At 31.0% G+C, this 19,162-nt stretch overlaps 2 protein-coding genes across 2 annotated transcripts; both read left to right on the plus strand.

The window, feature by feature from the left end:
• Positions 1-11,304: 11,304 nt before the first annotated feature.
• On the plus strand, positions 11,305-14,251 carry LOC124945328 (endo-1,4-beta-xylanase 1-like). The gene is made up of 5 exons (XM_047485738.1): positions 11,305-11,388; positions 11,478-11,827; positions 11,913-12,090; positions 12,152-12,688; positions 13,020-14,251. The coding sequence occupies exons 1-5, from the start codon at positions 11,362-11,364 to the stop codon at positions 14,130-14,132; spliced, it is 2,205 nt and encodes a 734-aa protein (XP_047341694.1). The 5' UTR covers positions 11,305-11,361; the 3' UTR covers positions 14,133-14,251.
• A 71-nt stretch (positions 14,252-14,322) lies between these two features.
• LOC124945327 (50S ribosomal protein 6, chloroplastic) lies at positions 14,323-14,890 on the plus strand. The gene has a single exon (XM_047485737.1). The coding sequence runs from the start codon at positions 14,409-14,411 to the stop codon at positions 14,751-14,753; it is 345 nt and encodes a 114-aa protein (XP_047341693.1). The 5' UTR covers positions 14,323-14,408; the 3' UTR covers positions 14,754-14,890.
• Positions 14,891-19,162: the final 4,272 nt, after the last annotated feature.

Below are 19,162 nucleotides of genomic sequence, written 5' to 3' on the forward strand. Positions count from 1 at the left end.
TCCCCCATAAACCAACTTTTAAGCAACTTCCGTAGATTTTTAAGCTTAATAAATAGTCTAGATGACGGGGAGCCAAACACGACCTCACTCGCCCATCACCCTTCCACTTTCGAGATAAAACCATCTCTAGTCAACCACTTGTTCTCGAATCTGAAAGACCAACTAGTTAGAACCACATCCCTCCGCTCAATAAGGATAGGACGATGATTAGAACAACCCCACGAAAAATGGTAGTTATACACTTTTTAAGCATTGCATTGATAGTTAACCACCACACCGCCTTCAAATATGGGTTAGATAACTAACTTTATTGTTTATGTTATTAATTGTGAATTACTAATTTGGATCATTTTACATTAGTTGGTATTATGTTACTTTAAATTTGGAGGCCGAACAAGTTATTTTGGATAGGAAGAAGATTGACGTTTGTTGACTATACTAAACGTGTATTATCGTGTCGATACTAGGTAGGCCTAATGCTGAGCTAACGAAGGCGTAAAAGATTGAACGATTCATATTGAGAATTATGTTTTAAGGAATGATTTGTGAATGGTGTAATATTACTGAATAGACCATAGTTCAAATTTTAGTTGGTATAAATGTTGGAATATATATAAAACTATTGTAAATAAGAAAAATTACTTTGAGGGCCTTTTAATTATTTTGAACGTTCACTTTTGGCCTTCAAATTAATTTTTGAAATAAATCGCCCCTTCAACTTTTATAAAGATCACCAATCGCCTTCCATCAACTTTTTAGTTAAACAATACGGATTGAAATATATATTATCTTTAATCTTGTATTTTATATTTATATATATATTATTAAATCGCTTATATATAATATTATATATATATAAATAAAAGTAAATAATATATATATATAAGAGATTTAATAATTATATAAATTAATAATAAAATATATATAATATTATATATAAGAGATTTAATAATTATATATATAAATATAAAAAATAAGATTAAAGATAATATATAATATATATATATATATATATATATTAAGTTTAAGCCGTTATGTTTAACAAAAAAAAGTTACGGAAGGGCCATTGGTGGTGACCTTTCTAAAAGTTGAAGGTACGATTTATTTCAAAAATTAATTTAAGAGCTAAAAGTGAGCGATCGAAATAATTCGAGTGCCACCCAAATAATTTACCCCTAACAAATACTGTCAAGTTCATTATATTATGTAAATATAATAATTTAAATGTATATATATATATATAAACATTTAATATTTTTATTAACATTATAACTCATTATTAAATACATTTTAAATTTAATTATTTATATTATATATATATATAAATTATTATTTATAATAAATATTGATTTAGTCCTTTCATAAATACTACTCAATACTAATTAATTTAACAATTACAATACAATAGCTTAATACTAGACTAATAAAAAAATATTACAATTATCATATTTTAAATTTATTGTGTTAAGGACATGATTCATTATATTTAATTTGAATACTTTAGATTCTCATCATTTCTCCACTCGAAAAAGAGATTTAAGTGGGAATCCTAAACTCTCAAAATTTCACTTAGCATAACACAATCGGAAAAAAAAATTATCGAAAAGAGAATAACGACTCCACACGAAACTTATTCATCCCTCCATCGTATCGTATTGCATTGCATCCCAGTTCAACAAAGACACTTTATTTGTCACTAAGGATAACAATATACTATGAGAACTTTTCTCAAATATAACATTTATATATATATATATATATATATATATTTCATACGATAAGTAAAACCACGAGCGTGATAGTCATACATGTCATTGATTATGTCGACATCTCTGCAAATAGTGTCTCTGGAAGGCAACTGCAAAACACTCACTTCACAACATCCATCTTCCTTGGAAGGGGTGGAAAACCATCGCGTACAGTAAACGAAAAATGTTCTCAATAATTTTTTTCACATGATGAATATGCCACTTTAGATACTATATATACATTTTAAAAGACGATAGGACATTTTAGTGAACTAGAGACCAATTCATCTTATACTTAATTCTAATCATACAAAAAGGTTGTAATATATACAAATTTAGTAGGTAATAAAATAAAAATTGTTGGACTCAGCTAGTACAACTCCTATGTAGATCCAGCTATGCAGTTGAAGTCCTTATCATCATTCTCGTCTATAAATAAAGTAGCAATCTTAACATATTCTAGTTTATACATTCTTTCTGCTTTGAAGATGGGGAAATGGGATTATTATATGTCTATATATCATCTGGAACATCTCGTAAACAAAAAAAAAAACTTGAATTCTTTGTTCAAAGGATATAATCTAGTTCAAGGTGGATCTCAACTTGGCCTAGATCATGATTTGTTTAAAGGTGATTATTTTCTTTTAAAACCTGCTGATGAATGATTTAGCTAGAGAGCTTATAGTGTCTTCATTTTTCGTCTAATGCTCTTGAATTTTTTTTATCGGAAAATGAAACTGTTATCGACTCTATACGTAATTCGGTTTTCTTAGCTTCTTGTGTGAGGACTAACAATTTTAAGTTATAAGTATTTCTTTTTGTTGAGAATGTTAGTTAAGTATATTCCTGATAACTTATAACAAATTCTATAATGAATTGTAATTTTTGTTATCAATTGGGCTGTGTTTTTTGCGAATAAATAAATCAATAAATGAGTTTTTTCTTTTAAAAAAAAAACAATTCATTAATAATTTTTGTTATTGTCTCGTTGTAATATAAATAAGATTGTGCATTTAGTGGAATTTCTTTTAAAAAGGTTAAAATACAACCATTTAAATTCTTCTTGGCTGGGTTGTGAACCAAAATATCTAACATAATCATGAAGCCATTAATATGACACGTACATGCATGTTTTGCACATTGCTATGTAGAAACAAAAAAATGGTCCTAGCTAGCTAGGTAACCTTAATGCTAGGTTACTGGACCAATTTACACATTGATAAGAGTATAAGACCTTACTTTAAAACCAATAATGAAAGAAGGGAAAGTAATGAATATAAAATATATGAAAGTTCATCTAATAAATGTCTATTTCACTAGATAATTGTAAATTCTATATATATTTTATTAATAATTATACAAGTAACTTGTTACAAAAATCTATATTTATAAGAGTACATCCAAAAAAAAAGGAATATTAATGTCAATTTTATCACTGAACTATAATAGAATATTCACCTATATCACTGAACTAATTTTTGTTCGCTCATACCACTGAAGTTGAGATTAATATTCATCTATGTCACTACTCCACCAAACCTCTAACCCCGTTAAGTTTCTATTAAATGAAACGACATGTGGAATTGACATGTCATCTTTTTCAATTAATATAATGACATGTCATCTTTTTTAATTAATATATATTATATATTTATTTATTTATTTATTTAAAATTCTAAATAATAAAACATTACAAAGTCATTAATAATTTATCTCTCCTGTCCTAATTAACTAAACTCATCATTCTTCTTCTCTGATTCACCTAATCAATCAGATGGATTCACCTTTTTTAAACAGAACAATAATCCAGAAATATAGGAAGAGAAAGGAGAACAAACTCTGAAGAGATAAGAAAGCATATAGGAAGAGAACAAGAACAATAATCCAGAAATAAGCCTTTAACAGAAAGAAGAAGATTTGTAAACTTCATTACCTGTCATCATTGTTCATTGTGAACTTTGTTTGAGACTGGTCGAAGTAAGAAGAAAAAGTTGAGGTCTAAGGCTCAGCTAAATGTCAAAGTTCGTCGTGGTAGGGTTCTGAAATCAAAATCTCATCTCACATTGCCCTCAATTCTCTCTCTAACTCGTCAGTCTCCCTTCGGTTCTTTTATTTGAAAAATCGAATCTTTTGAAGAACAAGAATCGGAGAAGAAGAATGGTGGGTTTAGTTAATTAAGGTAGGAGAAGGAAATTATTAATAACTTTATAAATGTTTTATTATTTAGAATTTTAAATAAATAAAAATATATATAATATATATTAATTAAAAAATATGACATGTCAATATATTAATTAAAAAAGATGACATGTTAATTTCACATGTCGTCTCATTTAACAAAAACTTAACGGGGTTAGAGGTTTGGTGAAGTATTGACATAGAGAATATTAATCTCAATTTCAGTGGTATGAGCGAACAAAAATTAGTTCAGTGATATACGTGAATATTTCATTATAGTTCAGTGGTAAAATTGACATTCTTCCCAAAAAAAAAATCATGAAACTAAAATATTACTCCCAAACTCATTAAATAATTAAAATCAATTACAATATAAACTATAATAATATATAAACCAAAAACTCAGTCATCTCTATTTATGACAAATATATATTATGCTTCTTGATATAAATGAATCACATTTTCAACTCTTATATTACAATTTTCACGTCCCTAAAGAGTAGGTTAGGCTCAAGGGTAATGCAATATATGCTAACATAGAGCCCTATTTTAGAGAGCCCTTAAAAAGTTGAAAATATGTTTTTACTAAGGTTCTGAACATTTAACTTATATAGTCACTATTCTACTGAAAAAGGAAAATTTTGTATTAATTTATTATACATTTTTAATAATATTAAAAAAAAATTAAAAAAAAGGTTTTATAGGGTCCTCATACATATCCAACTTTCGGGGTCAGCCCTACTTAAAAGATACACTAGTTATACTCAACCATACCCCGCATTGAAAAATATAAACCACCAACAAATACAGTAGAACATTTTCTTTCAATTTTCACATTCGCTCGAGTCATTAGTGAGATAAATTATTTACTTTCACTTAATAATCATTTAAAGACAAACAATCTCCCCATTCACATATACCACGCGATAAAAAAAATTACCTATCAATATTCAACTTTGTTTGAACCATTTAGAAATAAATCTCCATACCTCCTCTTTCATTTAAAAATCCTTAAAAAATAAAATCATATAGTTTATAACAAGTGAATTTAGACAATTACGCTACTTCATCGTGAAAACACGTTGAAACTACTATTCCTAATATTTGTTCACTTAAATAATAGAGTACTATTTTTTATTCAGATTGGGCTAAGCCTAGACCAAACAGAATCCAGCCGAGACTTAGTTTTAGCCTAATAAATGAAGCCCAAGCCCAACTAGTTAAAAGGAGGTCCGCTGCATAATTTGGGGTCCAAATCAATCGCAAATGAAGCTGGAGGACTGAATATCTGTAGAGACTTAGCTCTAGTTTAATAATAAAAATAAAACAAAAAACTTCATTTTCAAAATTAAAGAGTAGCAAAATCTTATGTTGAATATCAAACTTATTTATTAAAAAATATATAGTTATATTTTAGGCTTAATTAATTTTGGACTTAATTAGAAGAATTATGATGTTGTAACTAGTAATTACAAAGTAATTAATCTCTTAATAAACAAAGTAATAAGTATTTTATTAAACACAAAAATAATGTTGTCTCTTAAAAAAAGTATAAACTGAAACTTATTGCAGCAAATGAGTTTACAATGGTAAACTAAAGGTGCAATATGATACAAAACAAACCCTTATTCATAATTAGAAATAAAAATAAAACTAGAATTAATTAATTAATTAATTAGAGAATGGTGCAGCTTTTTCTTGGACCAACGACGTCTTCAATGGCCCGAGCAGGAGCTGCAGTGACGGCAGCGGCGTTCGGGTGAACGCCGGGCCAAGCCTTGCACTGGCAGTGGTTACCGTCTGGGATACGGTGATAGACGGAAGCTACGTGCTTCCCACAGCCTTCCCAGCCGGTCTTACCACACGTAGAACATTTCACCTCGTAGCACATGATCTTATTTTTCTTCTATGTCTCTAAACAAATGATCAGTGTTTTTTTGTCTCTTAATCGGAAGATTGGCCTCGATCTCTATCTATAAATGTATGTTTATGATTCATTTCTCCTTAATATAAGATTGGCCTAGGTCTAGGTTGTGTCAATCGTTTGTTTCTTATAAGATGCTAATTAAGAAACCGTACGTTAATTCTGAGGTTTAGGTTTTTATGACAGGCATAATTGTTAGGTACCATTTTATTGTAATTGTAACCAATACCCATTTGATGTAGATTTTATATTTTATAATACAAGCATTTCTTAGTTCATACCTCCCATTTAGATGAGAAATTGATAATAAAAATAAAAACATAAAAAAAATGTACAAACATATATTTGGCTAATTAAGTTATGTTCTTAAACTTTGAATTATTTGTATCTCAAGCCAGATATTTATATGAAAAAGTATTTACAATGAACTAGCTAGCACAAATTATCGTTACAATTGATAAATATTTACTACACTAGTGCCTAGCTATTTGATTCGTCATATCATATTACACCCACTTATAATATTAATTACTTACATTAATTGAGGGAGGTGGATGCAATAAATTCTTCTTCTTCATCTTCATACTTGAAATCTGGTTTTTATTCTCAAAACAATGAAGCTCTCTTCTATGACTATCTGTGCATGATCGAGAAAACCAAGAAAATCGAACGTTATGAACTTGGCGTTGTTTCAGGTTCTTTGAACCTGGACGATCATGTCTTATTATAATAATAGTCATTCAACTTTTATAATGACTTCATATCACTCTTTAACTTTTACAAATGTTTAATTAACCCCTTTTAATATTGTAGTATCATTAAAATATAATCACATAAGGATTCCAAAATAGTAGTTTCAAAATGCAAAATTCTTTATATTTTGATATATCAAAAAATATCGTACTGTAAAATATCGAAAAATATCAATTTTTTAGTATACCGAAAAAAATTGTAAGATATGGTACCAATATCAAAATTTTGATATAATCAGTATGAATTATGATGGGGGAGAACGACGTTGGGGGCAGCGACCCCACCTGACAGACACGTGGAAAACAAATTATGATGTAGAAAGTTAGAGAGAAAAACCATTTTCGGGAGCATTCTGTCCCGATCATGCATTTCTCTTTCTAACTTTTTATCTGATAAATTTTATATTTTTTTTTCACCGTAACTTATTGTTTTCACATGTCTGTTAGGTGTGGGTCGTTGTGGAGTAGATGCTCCCAACGTCGCTTTCTCTATAATTACCGTATACCGAAAGACTGAAATAATATTTATAAATTAAAAATATATATAATCTTCATTTCAAAAATTAGATTATTGAATTTTTTATGATCAAATGGTCATTAACAAATTAACTCATTTTAGAAAATTTGTTTCATCTTTTGTAAAACTTTATCTATTTTATCTCTATATTTATTTTTTTCTAAATAAATTTGATATTAATTCAATTATAAAAAATTAGTTTTAAAAATTAAAATCAAAATATAGTTTAACTATAATATTATTGAATATATACCTTTTTAGACATTTTATTTGACAAGATAAGATATGATACTAATTTAATTTTATTTTCCTAATAAACCCAATGAATATCTTACAAAGTTAACCTCTAACATATGTTAGATTTAAAAATAATTATAATAAAATTCTTTTATTTTTAATTTTGTTTAACTTTTTTTTGGTATACGTATAGTTTTTTTTAAGTAAATATATATTCTTTTATGTATAAACTGTATAATATTAATATCGTACTGAAATCTCGATATACCGTGAATATTATGTATGATCGGTATATTATTTATATCATACCAAAAAATTTCGGTACGATATCGGTATAATATTTTATACCATAACTTTTAGTACGGTATACTGTATGAATAAAAAAATTACCCAACCTATACATATTTATTTGTGTTTATTTGAATGTATTTTGATTAATTAATTTATGGTAAATAAAGTCTTTGTATTATTTTAAATTTTTAATCGGTATATACTAATTTAAAAACAGTATCACCTTAAAAATATATATATATATATATATTCATTTCCCATTATATTTTACCTATATTATAATCTTGAGGAGCTTCCAGTTCTTGTTGGCAATTGTTCAAACTCAATCTTATCTCATTCCTCAATCCTGTCGAATTGTTATTATTATTATTTTAACATATATAATGACATGTGGATTAGAAAATGTTAATTTTACTCTTTATTTCTTTATTTTTTATAATCAGAGTGAAAAGACTTTACATCTCACAAATATTATTCTAAATTCAAAAAAATTTGTGATTGTCTTTTAAACTATCCATGTAACTAAAAAAATGATTTAACTAGTATAATAAGAAAAACATATTAATAAAAGTGTTTAAAATAAAACTAATATATTAAAAAACAAAAATAACTTTTTTGGCTCAAGGATTTTGAAGGTAATGTTCGACTCTATTCGTTTAGTCATGAACTGAGTCATGTTCAGCACTGCAGTACTGTTTTAATATTAAAAATTTTAAAATTTCAGTTTTGAAATCATGTTTAACGTTGGAGTGAGGGAAATTTAAGCAAATGACCCTAAAAACATGGTGAATTGCGTTTGGTGAGAGTGAATAAAATAAATAGCGTTGGTGACCCCTTTTTTTCTGACGAAAATGTCCTTATTGCGTCACGCATCCTCAGGTTGTGTGACGCAATTTTTTATTTTTTTATTTTTCAAAAAATTTTAATTATGAAATTTTTTGGACGAAAATGCCTCAGTTGCGTCACGCAACCCCAGTTGCGTCACGCAACCCCAGTTGCGTCACGCAACCCCAGTTGCGTCACGCAACCCAATTGCGTTACGCAATCGCGAGACGAAATTTTTTTTTTGAAAAAAATAAAATAAAATAAAAAATAAAAAATAATCCGGTTGAGTCACGCAACTGGAGTTGCGTTACGCAAGGGTACAATTGTCATTAAAAAAAGAGGGTCACCAACGATATTTAAATTATTCACCCTCACTCTCCTCATTTCACCCTATTTTTAGGGTCATCTGCTCAAATTTCCCCAAAGTGAGCCATGTTCTCTTATGCACATATGGCAAATCATACCCAATTTGTGACATTATTTTTGTTCCCAATATCTTTTCCCTTTTTGTATTGAGCTTTTTGTCCACTAAAAAAAATTATTATTTAAGTATACTAAACTACAACCAATTATTTTAGATTGACATAAAATATGTCAATGATTTGAATATGCATTTGTTTTTTTTTAATAATCAACCAAAAAACAACTTATAACCATTTACATAGTAAATTATATTAATATATTGGAAGAATGTCAATTTTATTTATAAAGTTAGAATGAGGTGTCAAATTTATTTATAAATTTGTAAAATTCTATTTATGTATATAAACTTGTCAAAATGTGTTAAAATTATTTAACATAGCGGAATGTTTAAAACGAAGTTAAATTTTTATCCATGTGGATATTTATTTTATATTTTGTTTTAACTTATTTTTTTTTCATTTCAAACTGAAATTTTCTTTGCATTTAATAAATAAATAAATAAAAATTCAATTTTCTCTCCTCCTTCACCTATTCATATTCTTCTCCTTCTAGATCTTAATCTTCAAAATCACATCTACCATTTCTCAGACCCACTTCGTCTTCTCTCTGAATTTCACTCTATGTTCTTCTCAATTGATGTCAAAGCAATAGATTATATATTCAATACGAAACATCGAAACTAGAAATTCTGGATTTCATTCGAATAACTTGCCTGCAATTTCCGATTTCGTTAGGGAATTAGAACAATGAGTTTTTAGCGGTTAACTGTGATGGTTAGAGTTTTGAAAAATAAAATTGAGATTCTAGAAACGGTTATTGAGATTCTAGCTTTAATTATAATCAAAGTTGGAGTTGATAAGTTAAATGTGATATATCACCTCCTCTTCGTAAAGGAAAAACTAGTTCCAAGATCGCTTCAGCTAGGATTTTGAAATTCATTTAGTTAGATCCTCAATCATAGAGTTCAATCGCAAATAAACGAGGTTTATTATAGATATTATATTGTTTGATCGAAACTGGTCCATCCTATGATGAGATCACGAAACAAGCCTGTATTATCAGGCCTAATAGCAATATCAAAGTCTATGAATGATTTAGTTAAAAAGAAATAGCAAAAATAATTTGCGACATTCTCTAGAGATTGAGATTCGTTTGTTGAGTTCTTGAATGTGAATGGATTGGTTGCGGCGGCTGTGAAAATGAGGGGATGAATATGGGATGAAGATGATGGTGGATCGAAGAAGAAAAATTTTATTTATTTAATTTTATATATTAAATAGAAAAAGAAGGTCTGTTTAAAATGTAAAAAATAAATTAAAAAAATATAAAAAATAAATATCCACGTGAATAAATTTATTTATTTATTTAAAAGACATTCCGTTATGTTAAATTATTTTCACATATTAGTTTCAATTTTAGAGATATTCTTCCCATTAGTATATATAAGTGAAGGTTGAACTATGATGTTATTATGATTTGGAGTGACATGTATCATTTTAGTGTGTAACTTAACAACAATAAATGCATGTTTAAATGGAGCATTAATCAAACTAGCCCGGGTGACGTGGCAAGAGGATTATAATCGCAAAATCCATAGAGCTCCTAAACCTTGCATGGGCACTAGTCGACTCTTTCTACGCCCATGAAATCGGTTCACTAAAGTTTTAATATAGGCGGTCGGGAGAGCACCTCTATTAGCGATTTTAATGGCAGAAAAGCACGGAGGACTATGAATGGATCAGTCAATCAAAATAAGCGGAAGAGAGATTGGGGGAGTGTTTATTTGAGGGTTTGAAGGAAAGATAGAGGTAACTCAATTTGAGACGGAATTCGAACCAACTTAGATCAATTACATGGGTGTTTTCAGTATTTCTTACAAGTCATTCAAACTTTTTTATTTTCTTCCTGAATCCATGAGTTAACAGTTAATTAGTAGTCTATTTATATCAATGATCTTTGAATTTATTTGGTTACAAGTCATTATCAAAACCCAAACTATATGAAATAGCTAGGGATGGTTGAGTAAATACTTACTTAGTGGATGCCACAAGCTTCCATTTCAATCCAAGCAATGTCAATGGTGATCTTCCTTGCAAGTCAACATAAAAGATGATCATTGAATTGACACCTGATTAATTAACATTAAATCTATATTTGCATGTTTGGAGTACAAGGAAAAGGGATCATGTCTGGGCAACCTAGTTGCTGTTCTGAAATACAATTTGATAAACGGTTAGCTGGATCCTAGGATGGACCCAGATGGGTCGGGTCTTCTCCTTCATCTTCCCCTCCTATAAAATGGGATGTTTTCTTACCCCTAAACATTCATCATAATCATCATCATTAGCAGCAGCAGCAGCAGATTAAGGGTATGTTTCCTCTTTCTGTAATGTTAAGAAACTTGAATATATATGAAGGAATATTCATCTTCTTTTATTCTGTCTTTTAACTCTTCAGAGATTAAATATGAACATGGAGAGCAAAATCACAGAGGTACAGCCACTTGACTAATAAATCATGTTACTGTTCTTAAGATTTTCTTTTTGTTCATTCATATGATGGATGTTCTTGTTCTTTGTTAGAGTTCAAGTTTAGGTTCGGTCTCTGTAGACGAAAACATAATCTTAAATCCAGGCTTTGATGATGGGCTCAACAATTGGACTGCAAGAGGTGGTTGTAAGATTGCTTTACATGATTCAATGGGCGACGGCAAGATACTCCCAAAATCTGGGAAATTCTTTGCCAGCGCCACAGAGAGAACACAGAACTGGAATGGCATACAACAGGAGATAACTGGAAGAGTTCAAAGAAAGCTTGCCTATGAAGTAACTGCTCTGGTTCGAATCTTTGGTAATAACGTGACAAGCTCAGATGTTCGGGCCACACTATGGGTGCAGGCGTCTGATCGCGAACAATACATTGGAATTGCAGGGTTAGACTCTTCTTGATCATTTTCTTGAATTGAGCTTTGAAGATTGTCATGTTCTAACATGTTCTTTATTGGCTCCATTTTCAAGAGTGAAAGCTACGGACAAAGATTGGGTTCAATTGCAGGGGAAATTTCTCATAAATGGATCTCCTTCAAAGGTGGTGATATATTTGGAAGGTCCTCCTCAAGGAACTGACATTCTATTAGACAATATGGTCGTGAAACATGCAGCCAAGGCGCCCCCTCCGGTTCCTCCAGTTATTGAGGTTTGTCGAATAAAGTTAAAGTTCTTAAAACATAATTTGATTATGGGATTTAAACTTGCAGAATCCGTGTTATGGGATTAACATAATAACAAATAGTGGTCTAAGCAATGGCACAAATGGGTGGTTTCCTCTTGGTAATTGCAATTTAAGTGTTGGAAATGGTTCACCACTTATATTACCTCCCATGGCTAGAGAAACTCTTGGTCCTCATGAGCCACTAACAGGCCGATACATTCTTGTTACGAACCGGACCCAGAACTGGATGGGTCCTGCTCAGATGATCACAGATAAATTGAAACTGTATTTGACATACCAAGTCTCTGCATGGGTTAGAATTGGTTCGACTGCTAGTGGGCCTCAAAATGTCAACATTGCGGTTGGAGTCGACAGTCAATGGGTTAATGGTGGCCAAGTTGAATTAGCTGATGACCGATGGCATGAAATTGGTGGTTCTTTCAGAATAGAGATGCAACCGGCGAAGGTCATGGTCTATGTGCAAGGTCCAGTTCCTGGAGTCGACTTTATGCTTGCTGGGGTTCAGATCTTCCCAGTAGATCGACATGCGAGATTTAAACATTTAAAGAGCCTCACGAACAAGGTAACCCCAGCGATATTTCAAATTGTGTTATAAATGTGGGAAGTCATGTTAGCCACCCAAAAAATAAACCCGAATCGAAAAACAAATCTTACAAACTAAACTCGGGCTTTCACAAAGTAGAGATTAAAGAAATTGAGAAGGACAAAAAGAAACTCTATGAAGACTAATAACTTAGTGGTAGAGCATAATAACTCTCGTTTTCAAGGTAATGAGTTTGAGTTTTTACACCCGAATTTAAAAACAAAACAAAAGATAGCTAGACCAATTTTGTTTTTGAGAATGCTATATAGTTGGCTTATTATGATCAATGTGTTTTTGTAAACTAATGCAGTTAAGGAAACGCGACATTGTCTTGAAATTCTCGGGAACGAGTTTAAGTGCTGGGACGATGATTCGAGTCAAGCAAACTCAAAACAGTTTTCCATTTGGATCATGTATAAGCCGATCAAACATAGACAATGAGGATTTTGTTGATTTCTTTACCAAACACTTCAATTGGTCTGTTTTCGGAAACGAGTTGAAATGGTATTGGACCGAAGCACAACAAGGAAACTTGAACTATAGAGATGCGGACGAACTCTTGAAGTTGTGCAATAGTTTCAACATGAAAGTCCGTGGGCATTGCATCTTCTGGGAGGTTGATGGAACGGTTCAATCATGGGTTAAGGCGTTAAGCAACGACGACTTATCTAAAGCCATTCAAAACCGCATGAACGGACTCCTCACTCGGTACAAAGGCCAATTCATGCACTATGACGTGAACAATGAGATGTTACATGGTTCGTTTTATCAAAACCGGTTAGGGAATGATATTCGTTCGACTATGTTCAAGACATCCCACGAGCTTGACCCATCACCAATTCTATTTGTCAACGATTATCACGTTGAAGATGGATGTGATCCGAAATCATGCCCTGAGAAATACATAGAACATATCTCCAATCTCCAAAAACAAGGGGCTCCGGTGGGAGGAATAGGAATACAAGGCCATATCGATAGTCCAATTGGGACAATTGTTTCATCTTCCCTCGACAAATTGGGAATTCTCGGACTCCCAATATGGTTCACCGAGCTCGACGTGTCATCAAACAACGAGTTTATTAGGGCGGACGATCTTGAAGTGATGCTAAGAGAGGCGTACGCCCACCCATCGGTTGATGGGATTGTAATGTGGGGATTTTGGGAGTTGTTTATGAGTCGAGACAACGCGTATTTAGTGAATGCAGAAGGTGATGTTAATGAAGCGGGGAAAAGGTACCTTAGTCTAAGACGGGAGTGGCTTTCGCATGCTAAGGGACAAATTGACGAGCAAGGGCAATTCGGGTTTACGGGTTTCCATGGAAGTTACGAAATTGATGTGGTGGATTCGTCGGGGAAAGCTTACAAGAGTACATTTGATGTCGACAAGGGCGAATCTACTCTAGTAATACCCATAAGTTTGTGATTATTTGAAACAAATAATGTGATTCATTACAATAATATTTGTTGTTTCTATTGTAAAATTGTAAAATAATGTTTGGTCTATTAATGTATCATCTATATTGTGTGACAATAAAGAAATGTGACTTGTTTTGGAATTGTGTAGTGAAACGATGTCGTATAGGACTATATAGCAGGATGTGATAAACATAATCCCATTTTCACCAAAAGGATAACAACTCTTATCATCTTCTTCCTCAAAAGGAATTTCAGTGAGAGAGAAGAAGAAGAAGAAAAAGAAATGTCCGTCTCTGCTTTACTTGGAGTAAAAATGCCCGTTCTTCCGAGCTCGGTCTTCATCTCATCTGGGTTTTCCGGCAATACGCCATCGAACACATCCCCAAGATTGGTGACTGGAGTCAGTACAGGACTAAAGATAGACTGTTCTTCTCGACCGCAGAAGAAGGCTACGAAGCACCATATGAAGACCCGACCTCGAAAGTCTCAGCCTTGGGACATCAATCGCAAACCCACTGTTTATCCTCCTGTTACGTTCCCGCCTGATTGGACCCTCGTTGAAGACGCTGTTCCTGTCGACTTGAACGTGCTCGTGTCTTCCGATTCTGAACCAGAAAATGTCGATTAATGAACGGTATCCCTGTTATCTTTGTATTCTCTGTTCTGTAATGCAACTTTACGCTTTAGAGATGCTATTGTTTCATTTGAGTTATGGAAAATGTTTGAATGCAATCAATTGAAAAATATAAGAATTGGGTTTAGAAATCTAGACTGATTCTATCTCAGGTGAGAATATGATCAATTGAAAAAGATAAAGTTTGGTTTAGAAAAGTAGATTAACTTCATCTCTGGGATAGGGGCATGCACACAACCTGCTCGATAAAATTCCTAAGTTATAACATATCTGTTCTTAATTTTCATTCAAACCAATGTGAATTGCCTGTGGTAGGAATAATACCAAATAGGTTGGAGTCATTGCAGGTGTATAGCAAGTTCAAGAATTCAATAGGGGAAGCTGAAAAGATTCATTAAAAATCCATAACTAGACCATCAATTCAGGGTATTATTTAGCCAAAACAGTTCAATACAGAGGAATAAGAAACTTAGACAATTCAGGGTATTGTTTGAATTTGTAAACAAATATCTCAATAGCAGAAACCAAGTTCTCAAAATATCCTAAAGTCGATGATGATCTCTCTCAAAGGCAATCTGGAAATCTCGACCAACCCTTCTTTTAGAAATGGAATAGGGCAAGAAGAAGGACCCTGTCAATAAACATGTGTTTTATGTGTTTATGGAATTATGCCCCATTAGATCATATTGATTGAGTTTTAAGTTTTAACAAAGTTTGATTTCATTATTAGGTTATGTCAAAGTCATTCTCCTTTCTTTACCCTCACATGGTTAAGATGGTTTGGGGTGTTCGCTTCTGAAATTGACACTTGCCATCGTTTTATGTGATCTACATGGATTAATATTATCTCTTTTAGTTCAATTACTTTGTTTTATGAGTAATTGCATCTTGTTTTTTAAACCTTGAAACCTTTATTAAAACTAGATTAAGAAATTTATCGACTGGATCCGTAAATAGATTTAGAAACAAAAGTTGTTCCCAAAATAGCCTAATAAATCCCTTACGGCCTAACAAATTATTAAGATTATCCGGTTGATGGACAAAATATATAGTCTAATTGTGAATAGAACATAGGCAATTGTCTCCCTCTATGTCCGCCCCAAGACAAGGAAGCTGACTCCTCCCCTATGTTGGTGGTACCATTGCGAGCGTTTCTTGGACAACTCATCCAAGAAGTCTTCTAGCTTTTCAATAGTGACATTGGGCATCACAATTACATGCAAGAAAGTTGCCATCGATGGGAAAAGTCATCGTCCAAAAGTCGCTCAAACACCATGGTGTTGCTCAATTCATTGAGCATGACACTTATCCATACTTTCACAAGCTGGTCTTTAAAGTAACGAACATTTGTAGGGCATCTTTCAACTTCTTTCTGAAATCCTTTATAACCTCTTATGTTTAAGGTGTACCACAAGAAGATATGAGCATGTTTGCTCCTACTTCCTATGTACTCAATATTCTTTGAGAGAATATTAATGTATTGCATTATGTAAACCCCACTAAGGCATTGGGCATCCCACAATCTTGTGCCTCGAAATGGTCACACTTCTGATCGGCTTCTTGAAAGAAACTGTAAGTGCTTATTTAAAAATTTAATCAAACATAATCACTGTCATAATTTAACTACCGAAACCTGTTCCAAATTTACAAGATTACCTAAGAAATTAGTGGTTAGTTGTCACAAACTTACCTGCAATGTTCCATCATAATGGATATAGAATAACAAGTTAACAAGTATAAAAGACTACTATTGTTGATTTCATCTTAAACAAAATCACACCTATGTTCACAATGATGATCACTGGCTTATCCTTATTAAGAAACGTGTCCTTGAAATACTCGTTATCTATCTCACCCGTGAATAAAGTATCAACCTTGACACACTTCATTTTATACATTCTTGTTGCTTTGAAGATGGAGTAATGTGATTCTCTTGATGAAAGATAAATAAATATATTAGTGATAGTAATGTGATTCTCTTGACGAATGACATAAATATATTGGTGATTTATTTGTTTTTATTCAATTGCTAGACAGATTATAATGTTCATCCTTACTTCTCTCTCATTTTATCCCGACCTGCACAAACCATTTTTGACCATGTTGACATTTCATCGCTTGGACTTCCATCAACACTTTGTCGAAGGTGACTCTTTTTGCATAAGTCGACTATATACACTTCCACCATCAATCAATAATAATGGAAGGGTGTATCTTGTTCCTGATCAACTGTGTTTCACTGATTTTGCCACACCTTCCCCAACATTGCCACACAACAAATACTCTACTGAATAAACTGATTGATTCACCTTCAACATCATCAAAACCACAAAAATTAAACCAGATTGAACTCTCCACGAAGCCTGGATATGGCAATGTCATCGAGGGGAAATGATCGACTCATAATCAAAACTGGATCCAACTGAAGATTGATATGAAATAAACAAATGGATCGATATTATGTACGAAAGTTTTATTACAACTTTTGGTAAAGATAATTTGGAAAATATGGGCAAAATTGCTAAGTGTATTGAATGTGTTATAAAGGATTAACACAAAAAGAACAAAAGAGATTTGAGCAATCAAAATCGAATTTATTTATCAACATGTTAGGGTTAAAGAAAGATCAGAAAACCCAAAGTCCGTCTATTAATTTGTGGATATGTAAGAATCAATCTTATTAGCTAAATGTTCATATTCGCTTCATGATTCTGTTTATTTGAATCACTAAATACGTTTAATCGCTCTAGTTTATCTTTTTCAATTACTCCTTACTATCCAACTTATTCGTTAAACGCTCGTATGTGTTTGGTTTTATTTATTCGCAATAACTTATTCGTTAAAATTATTATCAGCTTAGTAAATTTCAAACTTATTAGAGATTATAACCTAAAAACTAAGCATGTAATTAATTAGTTCTCAAGGTTAACAGCTTACTCCATCCTTTATTTTAATCAAAGGCATAAATAAACTGTTTGAATAACTACCATTGACATATTTAAGTCACATTTTCATTATACCATTGTCATAGTTAAGTCACTCTTTCATTAATAATTCCTAATGTGATGCAGATATCATATAAAAAATTGAGCCAAATTAATAAAAAGAGAATGTACAATTATCGTTTTCGCGATCATTTATAACTTTTTGAGTTATATAGTCGGCTTTGAGTTTTGGGCTGCCCGGTAAAAAAATATCGATATATTTTTGTTGTCCTAGGTCAAGCTGTCAAAATCGAGAATTTACATAGAATCGTTAACCCGTTATAAACTCGTAAAATCTAGAGGGTAATCATAAGACTTTAATTTGAAAAAAATAATAGTTATATATTATTACTATTTATATATATAATTAAGTATTTTATATTTAGTCAATTTTAAGAAATTATATATTTTAATATAAAATTAATTAAAAAATAATAATAAATAAATAACATTATAAAAAATTATACTTACAAAATTAATTATAATTAATTAATTTAAATAAATAATAACTTTATTTTTTAATTTTTAAATATAAATTTATTTATTTTAAAGTAAAATATTATAAAATTGTAAAATCGAAATTATTTATAGACTCGTAAAATCTTATTATCGTAAATTTAAAATCGTAAATGTTTACTTATTTAAGAGTTTACTTAAAATCAAACTCGTTAACCTAATATGAAATCGTAAAATCGTAAGATTTTAAGAATCAATTCGAGATTTTAACCGTCTTGGACCTAGGTCTAGTTTAAAAAATTGATACAAAAATTATTTTGTTTAGGTTTAAACCCATAATCATATAAAATTTTTAAGTTTTTATCTTAAATCACTAAGCTACAACATTTTTTATTTTAAAATTATAATAAATTTAACTCAATAGCTTAATATTTTACAAATGAACTGCCCCGGGAGTAAGCTATCCTAACCCGAAGGCTTGTCGGGCTTACTCAGAGTCGGCCCTGTATATAACTTGGATCGAGTATTATTTATTTTTTTTCAAATTTTCATATACTTTTGTAGTTGTAGTAAAATAAAATTATGAGTACATATCACTCTTTGAAAGTTGTTACCCTCTTTTCTATTGTTTTTGGCAATATTTTTCGCATCGAATTGATCTTGATTATGACATTCCCATCTCATCCAACGTTCCTCTATCATAGTGATCAATAATTTCATAGTCACGCCTAACCTTGGGTGTGAGACAAAATATTCAAATAGCCCACTCTCCATGAATCCCATTTTTTTATATATATATTATAAATCTTATCTACTCCTTAGTCTTTTCTATAATATAATAATTTTTTCTCATCTATATTATATAATAATTATATAAATTCATTTTTATCACACCATTATATAATATAATATAATAATTAATTGTTGAATCAGAGCTGATCATTCAAATTTTGTGGCCAACAA

Source organism: Impatiens glandulifera, chromosome 7 (genome assembly GCF_907164915.1).
Source record: "Impatiens glandulifera chromosome 7, dImpGla2.1, whole genome shotgun sequence".
NCBI lineage: Eukaryota > Viridiplantae > Streptophyta > Magnoliopsida > Ericales > Balsaminaceae > Impatiens > Impatiens glandulifera.

Excerpts from the sequence above, each read along its gene's own strand:
- LOC124945328 (XM_047485738.1), top strand. The coding sequence starts at position 11,362 with ATGAACATGGAGAGCAAAATCACAGAG. Across the intron at positions 11,828-11,912 it reads CAATACATTGGAATTGCAGG|AGTGAAAGCTACGGACAAAG; the intron begins GTTAGACTCTTC and ends TCCATTTTCAAG. Across the intron at positions 12,689-13,019 it reads TAAAGAGCCTCACGAACAAG|TTAAGGAAACGCGACATTGT; the intron begins GTAACCCCAGCG and ends AAACTAATGCAG.
- LOC124945327 (XM_047485737.1), top strand. The coding sequence starts at position 14,409 with ATGTCCGTCTCTGCTTTACTTGGAGTAAAAATGCCCGTTCTTCCGAGC.